The following is a 16110-nucleotide window of genomic DNA, read 5'->3' on the forward strand; positions in this document are numbered from 1 at the left end:
ATGAATTGAAGTAAAGATGTTATAAACTAGTTAACAATATTTGTACTAAAACAGTTTTGATAAGTAGCAGTAGTTTGACTTTGAAAAATCACTACAAATAGTAGAAATGGAATTAAATAATGAATAAATTATGGAATCGAATCTTGATGAGTCGATTTTCATATGGAAGAAGCAAAACAGGTATATGAGCTATATTTTATGAAATGTTTAAATTTTTGTGAAACAGGGCCAGAGCGATTTCTGGATCCCCTGTTCTAACTTTGGAAATTCACCATAAATTTTACAAAGATAATTAGAAGTCATACTTTATATGTACAGATTCCTTATTGAGTCTAGTTTTATTAGAGACAAACGGCATAGTCATTGAAGCTCTGTACAGAGAGATATCTGATTCGTAATACACAAAGGTCAGAGTAGTCAAACCCTGAAATAGGGGAGATTTTAAATGATAAACTGTACTAATTGGCTTGACCAAAATTCTAGAAAAAATTGGTAAGTAGATATATGAGTATAAATTCAGAGAAAATTTACGGATTTGGATTTGAGTTTTATAACTCGAGATATGAATTATTTAGCAACTATGACACAGTTGGACAGCTTGTCTGAAAAGTATTATATAAATTATCTAAATTTGGTTAAGTGCTCAAATAAGTTTAGTAGTGCCTTGTGCTCGACTCCGGCAATGGTCTCGGGTAAGGGGCGTTACAGCAATGGCGTTGAATAAGGTGGCCAAAACTGTAATACCCCGAAAATTTTTGCAGTAAAATATTATCCGTGATATAGTAAAATAAGGAAATAAAGTGACAAAAAGGGAATTTTTGAGTGATGTCAATATTGAGAAGTATATTATGATATATTAATTCAAGAAAGGACTAAATTGCAAAGATAAGAAAAGTTTTGTTGCACAAGAGTAAATACTCAAAATTTAAGGGGTTGAAGTGTAAATATAAAAAAGTTGAAGGACTAATGGTGCAAATATTTTAAGGGTGGAATGATCTAGAAACCAAGAAAAATTGATGAATTAGGACCAAATTGAATAGGTAAAAAATTATGAGGACTAAATCGCAATTTTACCAAATTAAGTGATGACTCAAGGATGGAATTCTAAAAGATCATGAAAGGCAAAATGGTCAATTAGTAAGAGAGAATTCTAGAATGTAATGATTATGTTGATGATATTTTAAATTAATTAATTAGATAAATATTATTTTATTAATATTTTATGAGATTTTATTATTATTATATTATTATTTATTTAGTATAAAAGGAAGGAAAGATGAAGAATTATCAACACGTTTCCTTTCCCATGCAAACTAACGTAAGATAAGAAGAAGAAAAAAAGTTTGCTTTCTTTACAATTTAGTCCTTCCACCAAAAATTCATTATTTTCACCTACAAATTGAAAGAATTTCCATAGCCATAAAGAGAGAAAGATAGCAAGGAGATGATGGGGAGCAAGAATATCAAGTTGGATTCAAGAAATCTAAGCTGGAGGAGAGAGAAAAATCAAGTTAAAGATTGAAGTCAATAAGAAAAGGTAAGTATATCAAGATTTCAATATGTTTTTAAGTTTGTTATTATTGATAAAGCATGGAAATAATGTTATGGTAGAGTTTTCTTACATAAGGTCCTATGTTCTTGATATGTTAGTGAAGAAAAAAAAAAGAGAAAGTGATGAGAAATGGTGTAGAAAAAGAAAATAAGGATGTTATAACATGGTAATTAATATCTTGTACTAAAACAGTTTTGGACAGCAGCAATAGTCTAACTTTGAAAAATCATAAAAAATTGTAGAAATCTAATTATAGGATGAATAAAATATGAAATTAAATATTATTAAGTCTAGTTTCTTATATAAGAAATTATGTAAGCAATGGAATTTTAAATCATGAGATATGATGAATTTTGTGAGACAAGGTCAGAATGATTTTGGATTCCCCTGTTCTGAATTTGTAAAATCATAAAAAAATTGGATAAAAATAATTAGGGGCTTAAATTTATATGTTTAGAATCCTGAATGAGTCTATTTTCAATAGAAACAAATATGAACATCATTCGAATTCTGTACAAGGAGATAATTAATTTTTAGTGAAGAAGGGTCACAACTGTCAGACAGCAGAATAGGGGTAACTTTAAAGAATAAACTGTACTTATTGACTAAACCAAAAATTATGAAAATTTTATCATAAGAAGATATATAAGTATAGTTTCAGGGAAAATTAGAGGATATTAATTTGGAGTCCTATAGCTCCAGATATAAATAATTCAGTGACTATGACACAGATGGACAGCTTGAATATTCATAAAAGTAAATAATAAAGATTATAGATAATGTTACTTACAAGTGTGCTACATACATCAAGGATGTGGAATGGAGAGGAGGAGGAGGAAAACATATATGAATATTCATTAAGCATGGCTAATTTGCATATTTTAGGCTTAGGGACTAAATTGAATAAAAGTAAAACTTTATGGGTAATTTTGTAAAAATGTCAAAAATGACCAAATTGCATGAAATGGATTATTTTATTATTTAAATTACAAAATTGAATGAAATTATTAATTTAGTTCAAGATCAGGGGAAAACATGTTTTAGGATTAAATTGAAAAGTGTTGAAATTATGGAAAATTCGATATTTTATAGAATTCATGGACTGTTATCAATATATATGAGAATAATAGCTGGAAATAAGGATTAAATTGCAAGAATTTTATTTTCCTGACCCTAATGATGAAATTATCATTAATTAAAAGTTTAGGGGCAAAATGGTAATTTTGCCTAGAGCATTAATTAAATGCATTAGAAGATGAAATGAATGAAAATGATGATCAAATTTATTTATAAAGATCCGGACGACTCAAATATGAGACTTAATCGTGGAAAAGAAAAGATATCGAATTAATGAAATTATAAACACAAACAAGCAATGAGGTAAGTTTGTGTAACTTGAATTATATTTTAAATACTTAGAAATATGTGGTTATGTGATGAAAATATGATTTGAATGTTCAATTCATGATATTTGATGAAATATTGATAATACTCGATATAAATTGAAAATAAATCCAGTTGAATGAAAGGAAAATTCGATGGATCTCTGAAAAGGAATTGACGGTAAAAAGGATCTAGCCCGGACGGGTGATCCTATTCTGATATAGCCCTCCCGAAGAATACGTGTAAAATGGATTTAGCCCGAACGGGTAATCCGAATTAGGTCTGAATTTAGCTTTGACTGGTAATTGGATCAAGCTCATTAGAGTAATTGTCGTTGCGAGATTTAGCTTTGGACCGGTAATCCGACAATACTCTATGAGTTTATATTACTGAGGATTTAGCTTGGACCGGTAATCCTTTGTAAAGATGAGGTTCAGGGAGTGTGCTCTCGATATGAAATGTGTAAGACCATGGTTGAAAGATACCATGGCAGCCTGATATGAAATGTGTAAGACCATGGTTGAAAGATATGTGTAAGACCATGGTTGAAAGATACCATGGCAACGTGATATGAAATGAACAAGACCATGGTTGAAAGATACCATGGCAACATGACAGAAAATGAGTAAGACCATAGTTGAAAGACACTATGGCATCATGTCAAAGATAAATAAGACCGTGGATGGGAGACGATCTAACATCTGTTGAACAATTGATATTCAGGTAATATGTATCAGATGACGAATGGTTATATGAAATAATTATGAAGATAGATAAATGAAATAAGTATAAGTACATGGAATATAATTTATGTTAAGTTTGATATAAGCTATTACCGGAATAAATATACATAAAATATATGGAAATGATGGAGCATGAAATATTGATATAATGAATGATATATACTTTTGAAGAAACGGTAAGAGCATGATATGTTTCATGACATGTACATAAATGATTATATTTGATATGTTGATACAAGGAAATTATGTAAGTTGAGACTATTATTAAACTCAAGTGCGATATGTCGAGAAAATAGATATATCAATGTTGAATTTATATGAGATATGTTCAAGCATACTAACAATGTTGCTGTTTGATGCTTATACAAGTGTCAAACTGTTGATTGAATGGTAATATATTTATTAATATGATGCATTGAATCGGTAAGTATTTAATTTTTTTTTTAGTGATCTGTAAATGGTAGTAATGCTCCGAAACCCTGTTCTGGCAGCGGGTTAGGGGTGTTACAAAAACCGGGTTGTTAGAGAACTAGAAACTGATGTTTGGGTAGTGGGAAAGTTTTGCATTGGTTGAGGGACAAGCCTTACAAGTTCAGGAAAATTTAACTTGGCCCTGCTTCCCCTGAATTTCAAAGCAGCTTCATCATAGGCTATTGCGGCAGCTTCCGCATTATCAAAGGTGCCTAGCCAAACTCTTGCTGCTTTGTGAGGATCACGTATTTTGGCTGCCCATTCCCCCATGGCCTTTGCATAAAGCCCCTATATCTTCTTCTTCGCTCGCCGGTTTCTTCATAGGCTGCTGCTGCTACTGTTTCTACTACTGATGCGAAATTAAGTCTTTTCTAGATTATGTTATCTTATGTAATCATATGCAAGGAAAGGAAAACAGTAGTGGAATCCCCTAAATTTTCACTGAAAGTGAAAAGAGAAAGAAAAGAAAGAGTTTAGGAAGAAGAAAAAAATGGAGGAAAAGAGGTATTTATTGATAGGAATATATATACATAACAGAAGTTGCAGCAAATGACGAATCGGCATGAGAGCCTCTAAAATCAGCAAAACTTTTTTGAACCCTTGGTGCAGCAGACTCAACCAATTGAGCACTAGTCTCATCTCCTTCCATTTTCTCTTAGTTCTTCTTCTCCTCCTCTTCTTTTTCTTCTCTATTTATTCTCTTATTCTTTTTTTTTTGTCTTCTTCTTCTACTGCCCAGGGGTGTTTAGGGTTAAAAATGACTGTTAAAATGACAGCTAACCACTGTTAAATGCCACGTCATCTTTCCGTCACGTCTGTAACAAAAAATGGTTAAAAGGACTATTTTGTAACTTTTCAAAAGTTGAGTGACTGAAATGAAATCTAGGTGACTGTTTTGTCAGCTACCCCAAAGTTGAGTGACTGTTGGTGTAATTTACCCCAAAAAAAGGTGTGTTCCAACATCAATTTCATCCATTGGTCTCGAAATTCAATATTTATTATATTAAAAATTTTGTTTATATGAAATATTAAAAATATGTTTGAAAATTACAGAGCAATTAAGTGAAATTTGTGATTATTGTTCTCTTTCTTGTAATTTCAGTGAATTATATTTTTAAAAATGTTAGATTAATAAAATATAATTATTTTATTAAATAATTATCTATATCATATTTAGTAATGTAGAATGTAATTACATAGCCACACAATTTAAAATTTTAAAAATAAAAAAATTTAAAATTTTAATAATATAGAGATTTAAGGTATATTTTATAAAAGAAAAGGACAAGTCCTATTACATTGGCTATCAAAATATTTAACAAAAATGATTGGAAGTCACAACAAAATATAAAATATAAAATTATTACTGCAAACAAAGCATTAATTCTAAATTGACGGTCATCTATGCTTGGAGCCTTCTACGAATTCAACGTTGACCCTTTGTATACATAAAAGAAAAAGAACCGTTGGTCCTATAATTTTAAAATGAATTTAAAATTTTAATATTACTTCAATAAGAAAAGGAAAAATGTATTTACATAAAACAGTAACATTCATATTTATTTGACTTAAATCAAATTTTTTATGCAAGTAAACGATTATATTATAATAAAATAAAGAATTACAAATATAAAGATGGAATCTTAATTTTCATGCATAATATGATTAGCAAATCGAAATTCTACCTTGGGGAAAGAAACTTGTGGAAGTCCCAACTTGGCTGAAAGTAATCTTTATTAAAAGTTGAATCACGTGTGGACCTGGCGGCTGGTGATGCATCGAAAGGACATTTAAATGCACTAGTTGTGGTTGGCGGTCCATAGGTTGTGAAGTTATACAGTATATATATACTTTTGTTTGTATGCCAGAATCATATTAAAGATAAGTTAATATTATACTTATCACCATTCCTTTTGATTAAGTAATGGTAAATGATGATTACTGTAATATTGTTCTATGATGCACCGATTTCTTTAATCTTTGAGGAATCTTATGTTGTCATGGCAACTAAAACCATATGACCTTTGGGGTTAGTAAAAGGATGCATGCATTTTTCACACATCACTATCAATTAATTAGAGCCATAGCATTAGCTTAACTATGTTTTTATTTGACGTGACCTAATTCAGTACAATAATTTCTTACTCGTTTTAATTTTAATTGTAGAGTCAGACTATTAGATAGATTTGATCATGAGTTAAATCACTTGTTAAATGTTTACTTGAGAAATTTGAAATTTTGAATAAAATATAAAACTATTTTAAATAAAAATAATATAAACAAATTAATATGAACGATTTAAGCTTAATATTTTAATTCAGATTGAATTAAAATAAAATTTTAAATTCATTTTTTAGACTAAATCAAATCCGAATTTAAAATTTTACATCAATCTAATTAATGATCAAATTTAATATTAAAATCGATGTTATTTTCCACATAATTAAATGTTCTCTTCTCACCCTACCCACATTTATTTATTAACACTGCATTGTCTTTCTATAAACAGGTGCAATTCCAACAAATTTTGAGCGTAATGCAAAAATAATAGCAAACAATAAATAACATAATATATTTAAACGTACAAAATCATAAATACTTTTAATAGACGTACTACATTTTATTTATAGAATTATCTTAAAAATACATGAGATACAATATACGGATGGGCAGGTCCATGGTACTCGGTACTCGCCTTTTATTTGGTTTTTAATTTATTATATTATTGGTGAAAACATTTCTTTCTTATTCTCAATTTAGATATTAAATAAATTAGTCTCTTTAAATAAATTACAATAATTTAATATTATCAAATTAAAAATAAATAATCAAGAACAAATAATCATGATATTAATATTTTCATCAATTATACATATTTTTTGTTGGTATAATAACAAATTTAATATTTAAAGTTTAGACATTTTATCAATTTATTTATTTAATAAATTTATCCTTAATATTTATACACACAATTAACATTTATATATAGCATATAAATATTAAGTGTTAAATTTGATATTACACCAATTAAAATGATGTAAATTAATAAAAAATATTAATATTATAATTAATTATCTACTTTTAAAATTAATAAAAATTAAATTATTTAAATTTTTGTAAGAGATGGAATTTGAAAATAATCGAAAAGTTATTTTGTGCTAAATCTGCTGTATTGATCATTTTGGATACGGAGGCCGGGAAAAAGTTACTCTTTTCAAAATTAACGGAAAAAAAAACAGAATTATGTTATTATAGTGATGCACTTTTTAAATATTAGTCTTTCTAAACACTGAAAAACAGGACGCTGCAATAATGGAGTGGACAACATTGACTATACAGCATTGACGCACCATGGAAGCCCTTTTTCATTTTTGCTTCTTTTAAAAACTTTTTTATTCATTTCGCAACCTACACCGATTATGATTATATTCTTTTTTATAGAATGTCTAATATAGTAAGGTAAAGCGAGTACGACGTTAGTATAAGACACTTAGTTTTACTATATTATTATTTATTTTGACATGCCACAATATACGTAGTCTTCTATTTGCCTATAACTAAACGAAATTGATGAAACAATTACTGTAATTGGAACAATATCAGCAGTAATTTTATGAAATAACAGAAGTTGTTTGAGGTAAAAACTTGGATTTTGATTAATATAATTATAAACCTATGTATATATACAGGCTAGAAGTACTTTTTAAGATATAAAATTATGAAACTAAAATCTATTATCTCCTCAACCAGCTTAAAATTCTACAAGAATATTGTTTTATTTTGAATCATTTTGTTGAATTTTAACACTTTGATTTTGTGCTGATTTTCCCTAATTCTTTACATAGTTGAGCTGATTCAGATACTGGGAATTGGTTCTTTCTTTTAGTTTGAGAGTGAATATAACATGTATGCGGTGTTATCTTATTTATATATATTAATCCGTATGGTGGTTGAAACATGCACCCAACATTAATCCATTTATGCAAACTCATGTTTTGGTTGAAACAATTGAAAGTTCGTGAAGCATTTCCATAGTGCTGTTTCTAATTTGTAAAATAATGTGTAGTGAAACAAATCAACCATCTCTCATTGCACATGTCAAAGAGTCATGCTTGAAATTACGAGAACCCGGAATCAGCCCATTATGGTAAAGCAAGGCCCTAAATACTGAATAGAGAATCCAAAAAGGCCTGCCTATTTGTCCAAATTAAAAGTTGCAAAATTGTGACTTCTCCGCTGCCGAAAGTGCCCACAAATTGACCCTTCGTCTGAAGATTTTTTTACTTTTTATTCTTTAACAATGCCCGTAAAGTCTGCGTCCAAATGACATCTTCAAGCCTTGAATTGTTGTTTTGATTATTATCTTTGAATCTATATGGTATATGCTTTCAGCTCTAAATAGGAGGGGCATTTTAAGTGGATGGTTTTAATTATCGATTTATTACACACAAGGATAGCAATGGTGCTGCAGGTTGGCTTAGCTGATCCATCAGGAAGCGGCAGACGCAATATATCTGATTTTTCAATGCGTCTATCTCTGAAATCAAAAGTTTCCCAGCCCGTGTTTACGCTGAGGAAAGCTAAGACCCCGTATATGAATTTTTCTTTTTTTGGGGTCTGATGCTCTGGTGTCCAATAGTTATATCAACTCCTGACATCGAGCCAAATCAGATCCCTAAAGGAGAGATAGTGTTGTTTTCTCTATCCACAAAACTAGAATCTGATAGCTTTACTTAAGAGGACATTAAATTCCATATTACTCGACTCAACAGGCATAAGTGAACTCTATTACACTTGCCTAAAGCTATGCAAATAAACGGACGTCGTAGCAGGTATATCAATTGTCTTTTTGGTTTCCTTTATTGGTTCCCGAAGTATATATACATGTTAACCATCCAACGAGACAGACAGTTAATCCTTAACAGTTAACACCTGCCGCTACCTCCAATTATGACGAACGGTGACCAAAAGCACCATTCCAAAGGCTGAAAACCAGGCTTGATTCACGTGTGCCAAAGGAACCTTTTTTCTATCCTCTTTTCTGACCTGGATACCAGAGAAGGGGATCATCCGAACTTTTCTTTTTTCTGGTCTCATGATGCGAAGAGTCGGCAGCCAACATATAAGTGCTGATGATACACCAGATTTTGGGTACTTCTTCATTTCTGTTTCGTGAAGATGAATTTTAATTTTGAACCAACAAATTCATTTAATTCAGTGGAAGAATTTTAGTGTAACCACCGAAAAGTTTGATACGAAAGAGAAAAGGGAGGGCAAGACGGGATTGGAGTTTAATGTTAAGGGCCAGGTTGATTTTAATGGAACAGTACAATTTAACTGTTTTCTGGCCGTTTGTTTTTGGTCGGCGTTGTTAATTAGCTTAATCCAAAGAATGTAACCATATGGTTGGTTCTTTGTAATGCTTGGGACGTAGAAGATAATCGTCATGGTGACAACTGTTGGGACCTCAAAGTGAGGCCAATTAAATTTGATAAGATTGCCAATGAGAAAGTTAGATGATGGAAGGTCTTCAACGTTGAATTAAAAAAAGAGCAATAGCCAGTTATTTCATTCAATTATTTCATTCAATGATCCAAAGACCAAAATCAACGCTTCGAGTGGTGGGTCTCTTTTTCCCTACGCGCAGCTGGCTATATTAACTTCCATGTCTCAGCACGGATTATTGATGATTGGAGGCATTTTACTATTTACTATTTCACCTTTTTAAGTACCCTAACCTTGCAGGCAATTTTTTTTATACTCAGTTTTACTTCTCGGACATCTATATAAATGTTCTATCATTCTGAGTACTTTTCTCATTGCACGTTGTGAAATATTTATAACAATTCTTAGTATAAACGATGACTGTCTGCAGGGTTTCTGTCTTCGTGCTTGTTGGTGTTCTTTTTCTTTGCGGTTGCATTGATGGTAGGAAGCTAGTGAGTGAAAAGGAAGTGCATGCGGTTGGTGAGAGTAAATCGTTCTTCCCCTATATCCCTGGTTTTGGTGGTGGATTCGGTTGGCCTGGTGCTGGTGGCGGCTTAGGTGGTGGGGGAGGTGGTGGTGGCGGTGGCGGTGGTGGTGGAGGTGGGGGTGGCAAAGGAGGTGCTGGATATGGTTTTGGGGGTGGAGTTGGAGGTGGGTTTGGGTCTGGAAACGGAGGGCTTGGTGGCGGAGGAGGAGGTGGAGGCGGTGGTGGTGGGGGAGGTGCTGGTTCAAATGGCGGTGGGTTTGGCGGAGGATATGGAGGAGGATTTGGAGGCGGAAGCGGAATACCGTGAGTTTAATACCTGTGAAGCTAAGTACCGATACTGTTGCTTGGCATTGCAGTAACTTTGTTATTATAAATTTGTGCGTGCATTACTTGTACTACTTGGCTGCCATTATATGTGTAATTGTAACATGAAAAGCCTAAAAGTGAATAACTTGGAACAATATTACAAATGTAATAAAGTTTACTAATTTATATCAGTGGCTTTTTAAATTAACTTGTATTTATTCATTTTCCGAACAACACTACATTTTAATAAAATAATTTTTTTTTAAGTCCTACCAACAAACAATAAGAAATAATTAGTAGTTAATAACCTGTGTTAACATTTGAAGTTTCCCCTATCCTTTTCTTTTAAGACTTGCTATTATTGTCGCCTCTCTCGACGCAAATAGGGTGTCACGTTATTTTTTGAAGGGTAATCTCTGATTATTTCAAAACCTCAATACAAGAAGAAAAGAATGAGTTAAATGGTAAGAAAGTATCATGTAAAAATGTTAACAAATTTATTTCACCCTTCTTCAAATTTATAAAAATGTTATTTTAGTTCTTCATTAATTTCTTTTGCCTTTTTAATTCTTAAATTTATATTTTTTGTCAAATTACCTAATTGAATGAAAATTGTATCATACATGTGAATTGCTATGTGTATAACAAGTTAATATTTAATAAATTTTTAAAATTTAAAATATTTAAAATTATATTTTTATATTTTTAATAATTTTGATTATTTTAAATCTACAAAAATATTTTTCAAAATTTTAAAATTTAAAAAATTAATTAAATCTTTATATTTCATCTAAGTGACAATCCACATATATGTCACGTAAATAAAATTAAAAAAACTTAATTTCCATCCATTTGAGAAGTATTTGATAAATTAAATAAAATTTAAATGTTAAAAAATAAAGTTGAATGCGAAACCAATGCTAAAGGAATCAACATATTGTTCTGTTTTTTCTAAATATATTTTTGTCATTAATTTTCTTTGGCATTTAAGTAATTGATCAACATGGACACAAATAATGTGGTTGGATTTTAAGAGAAAATATTGTATGAAATAGTAATATTATTTATTTTCAATAATTTAATATCATATTAATAATTTTATCCTGAATTTTAGGATTTTTATTTAGATTTAATTTTTTAAGATAAAAATATTAATGTGACATTAAACTATTTAAAAAATAATAAAGACGACGTGCTGTCACTATTTCATACAATTAAACTTTAATGAGTTAATCTCGGCAAAAAGAAAAGAAATTGGTTGACAATGATGAGATTAAACCTTTTTTCCACATTAAATTGATTGACAATGATGAGATTGAACTTTTTCCACATTTAAAATTATTTTCACATTATAGATTACCCAGGTAAGAATGATATAATTTGAATACAAACTTTATTCTCCAGGTTTGATATTTTGTGAAGAAAATACTATTATTAATATCAATTGTGAACAATATTATATAGATATGACAGATAATATACACAATAAATAATTTTTTATAAATTAAGGTGCAAATTTCATATTTATAGAATATTAAAAAAAAGAGTAAAAATTAATTTGACAATAACTACAATATCGAAAAAATTCAGAAACAAATTAGAGATGCATCCACATAATCAAATTGTTAAAATTTGCATCATAGCATTGTCATCATCAAATCAACATGTTGATAAACACTGATGAACTAAGAAAAAACTGTAAAAAAATCCCCAAAGATCTACTATATCAGTAATGCACAAAAAAATCAAATCTTAGATAATTTATCCTCCTCTTTATCATTTCGAATCTATCACCATCAATACAAATTATGATTATAAAACTCTTTAAAAGGGTATGATAACAATATTATATTAACAAGTATCACGTATACATAAAATGATAATAAATAAGGATCCATTATTGCCGGTTGGTTGATAATTTCAGCTTTTAATTAGCAAGACAGTTTTGCATTTTGGATTTTGGGTTTTTTACGAAAACCTGTGTCAAGTCAATGGACTAATGAAATTTTCAAATAATATTAGTGATTTGGATTAAAAATGTAGTATTAATGTATGATGATGACATTTATATATGCTCTTTATTTTTTAGTTAAAATTGACTCTCAACACATTAAAAAGAGATAAATTTAATCAGCAATATTGATTTAATGGAAATATTGATTAAATCATTAATTTGTTAAACATGATAGCTTACATAGTAATTTACGTGTACTTGATTTTTTTAACTTTTATAAATCATTTATAATTTTCTTGAATATCAATTTTTGCTGAATGTTTTATAATTTTTATTTTTGTTAACATGACATAAAAACAAATAGTGTCATGCCAATATGAGTACATGTTAACTACCACACATGTTACTACATTAATATTGTTAAAATAAAAATGTTCTAGCATTTTCATTAGAAAAAAATGATTCATTTGACTATGGTTAATAATTAAATTTAGCTAAAAAATTAAGAGTTAAATGAAAAAATGTAAAACTGATAACTAAAAGTTCATTATTCCTACTAAAAATATAAGGATCAAATCCTAAATTAAATATAGTATAACAACCAAAATAATAATTTAATCTAAAAATATTTTACTAATGAAATTTGAAATTCACCGAGTGGGCATAAATTGAAAGCCCAAATTCATCTTGATATGATTCAAACATAAGCCCAGTCCACTTGCATAAAAGCTAACCATCATTTCGAATCCCAACAAAACAAAAACCCCGAACCAGACCCATTCCTTTCCTTCCCCCCTAGGACTATAATCTTTTCTTAAACCCTAAACACGCGCCCACTCTCTCAGCTCAGCACGAAGCAACAATGGCGGACGTAGTTCAATACCGTCTCGAGCGCATGGTGGACGAGCTCGATGACCTCGAAAGTCGAGGTATCTTCACTCGTCGCGAGATCGCCGAGATAGTTAAGCAACGTCGCAAGTTCGAATACCGACTCAAGCGGCCTTCTCCCCTCAAGCAAGATTTCATTGCCTATATCGACTACGAGACTCAGCTCGACGCTCTCCGCCGGCTCCGTAAAAAAGCTGCAACTCGTGAACTCCTGCGCCAAGGAAAGAAGAAGACCAAGACGAGAAAATCGGTTTCCGATTTCGCCCCCGTCTCGAGAATCATGGAGATATATAGACTTGCCGTTATGAGGTATAAAGGAGATGTTGAGCTTTGGTTTCGGTACCTTGAGTTTTGTAGGCAGAGAAAGAATGGGAGAATGAAAAAGGTACGTTTTTTTGTTTCTTATTTTCTGTTTGGATATGGAAAAGAAGATTTTTTTTGGTGGGGGTGAAATTTGGGTTTTAAAGGTGAATGATCGTTTAAATTTGTTGATTTTTAAAAACTATTGTAGGTTTTGGCCCAAGTGATTAGGTTCCATCCTAAGCTGCCAGGAGTTTGGATATATGCAGCAGCTTGGGAATTTGATCATAATTTGAATGTAGCAGCTGCTCGTGCTTTAATGCAAAGTGGTTTGAGAATGTGTCCTAATTCAGAAGACCTTTGGGTAGAGTATCTGAGGATGGAACTTACTTACCTTAACAAGCTAAAAGCTCGAAAGGTTGCTCTTGGGGAGGATAAAGGAACCTTAGTTCGTGATAAAAAGGATGCCGATGAAAAGCAATGGAAGGAGGAAAACAAAGATTTGTTTATGTCCCTTGATGATGAAGACAAAGAAAACAATGATCATGTGTCAGATGAAGAGTCTGAGAAGAAATTGGATTTGTTTTCAGAGCATGCATCGGGGCTTCTTAAAACGGTATATAGTGGGGCAATTCAAGCACTTCCTTCTAGTTTTAGCCTCAGGAAACAATTTCTTGAGATACTGGAATCAATAGAGGTGGCAGATTCAGAGGAGCTTCGTAGTGAGATACTGAGGGATATGAAGAGAGACTTTTCAGCTGATCCTGAATATTGGGATTGGTTAGCAAGACTTGAAATGTCTGATGCCTCAATTACGGGGGAGAAGAATGAAGATGCCATGCATTCTCGGTTGCAAATGGCAGTTCAGGTTTGAAGCTATTAACTATATATTACCTAGTAAAATTCTAGCGAGCATATTTATGAAATCATATACATTATTTCTCTGCCGTGTACAGGTTTATGAAGAGGCAATAGAAGCAGTGCCTTCAGCCACGATGTTTAAATTGTACATAAATTTTTTGCTGGATGCCATTGCTTCTGAAAGAGGAGAAGTAGAGGCCTTTAGCTTATCCGATCATGCCTCCAGCTATATTTCAGATATCTTGAAGGTTTATGAGAAGGCTGAAACAACAGGGTGTCTTACTGAAGAACTTGCTTGCCAATGTATTTCATTTTACACACAACTGGGGAGATTGGAGGAAGCCAAGAAAGTAGCAGAGAATCTTTGCAGTGGAAAACTTTTAGATTCAGTACAACTGTGGCTTTTAAGGGTTTCAGTAGAAATTAGATGTATCACAAAGGATTCTCTTTCTCCTAGCAAGGCTGATGCATTATCCATCTTTGAACTTTTTAGAACTGTTCTAACAAAAATGTCAATATCAGAAGCTGAGAGCTTGTGGATAATGGTATGTCTAAGCATTAATTTCCATCTTTGCTTTTCTGTTCTATTCAATGCTCTAGTTGTTTATTTATTGATCATTCCCTTGCTGAATGAACCTTGGATTCCCTGAAGTCATGATTTGCCTAAAATATTGGATTGCGCTTTATCATCTGTGCATTGTTTGTGTATGAAAAGTTACTGTACTTTTATTTCTTCACCTACTACATCAGAAACAGGAAGGCAATAAAGTTGATGAGTATGAAAGTCCTGGTGTAATGCTATCTCATTCTGCAGGCTCTCAAATTCTTTGCAAATCAGAAAAAATCTTTTGAGAAGCTGATTGAACTTTCTCTCAAGGCAGTCGCTAAATATGGTGGCAGTGAGAATGGGTTCTCTCTTTCTTCAGCTGTAGTTAATTTCATCCTTCAAAAGGATGGACTTAAACATGCAAGAGAGGTTTATAAGCGGTATGTTCTCATCTCTTGAGTCAATGTTTCTTATTACTTCTATTTTGTCCTCGATTGTATCCCCAGAGGAATTTAAAGTTTTTGCTTGCTGCTGTGCTTTTGCATCTATATGTTAAGTACCAGACAAGGATCGATTTGTCTAGAAAAGCTCTCCGTCAATGTTAGAAGTTTCTAACTTTTTGTCCTCTGCAAATTGTAGATTCCTGGCGCTACCTCATCCAGGTCTTGCATTATACAAAAATTGCATTGAATTAGAGTCAAATCTCGCTTCTCTTGGCAACGAGGATTCTCTAGTAAATACCCGAAAGTTGTACGAAGCTGCGCTTGCAACTTATGACCAAGACACTAGCTTATGGAAAGATTACCATTCCGTGGAAACTAAGGTGCGGATTATGTGATTTCTTTCAAACCATTGGCTCGGATTCTAACTTGTATATCATGTCCTCACTCACCGTCTCCCAACCCATTTTTACAGTTGGGAACATCAGAAACTGCTGCTGCTATCTATTGGCGGGCTCGGAAATCCTTAAAGGACTCTGCTGTAGATTTTACTTCCCCTGATCAGTTATAATTTCTGCATATTTTTGACAGTTTCTGCAATTTCGATGTCCATTATCTTTATTTATTTTAAATATTTGATGTTTTGAAGGGAAAACAGAGGAAATCCAGTAATCTTAAGTTCCAAAAGGGA

The 16110-nt window shown here is 31.5% G+C and overlaps 2 protein-coding genes across 2 annotated transcripts; both read left to right on the top strand.

The window, feature by feature from the left end:
• Positions 1-10010: 10010 nt before the first annotated feature.
• On the top strand, positions 10011-10430 carry LOC128292618 (glycine-rich protein 5-like). The gene has a single exon (XM_053027481.1). The coding sequence runs from the start codon at positions 10011-10013 to the stop codon at positions 10428-10430; it is 420 nt and encodes a 139-aa protein (XP_052883441.1).
• Positions 10431-13117: 2687 nt separating this feature from the next.
• LOC108453079 (uncharacterized) lies at positions 13118-16106 on the top strand. The gene is made up of 6 exons (XM_017750978.2): positions 13118-13656; positions 13783-14439; positions 14528-14977; positions 15247-15419; positions 15619-15802; positions 15895-16106. The coding sequence occupies exons 1-6, from the start codon at positions 13246-13248 to the stop codon at positions 15988-15990; spliced, it is 1971 nt and encodes a 656-aa protein (XP_017606467.1). The 5' UTR covers positions 13118-13245; the 3' UTR covers positions 15991-16106.
• The last annotated feature ends 4 nt before the right edge of the window (positions 16107-16110 follow it).

This window comes from Gossypium arboreum, chromosome 5 (genome assembly GCF_025698485.1).
Source record: "Gossypium arboreum isolate Shixiya-1 chromosome 5, ASM2569848v2, whole genome shotgun sequence".
Lineage (NCBI taxonomy): Eukaryota > Viridiplantae > Streptophyta > Magnoliopsida > Malvales > Malvaceae > Gossypium > Gossypium arboreum.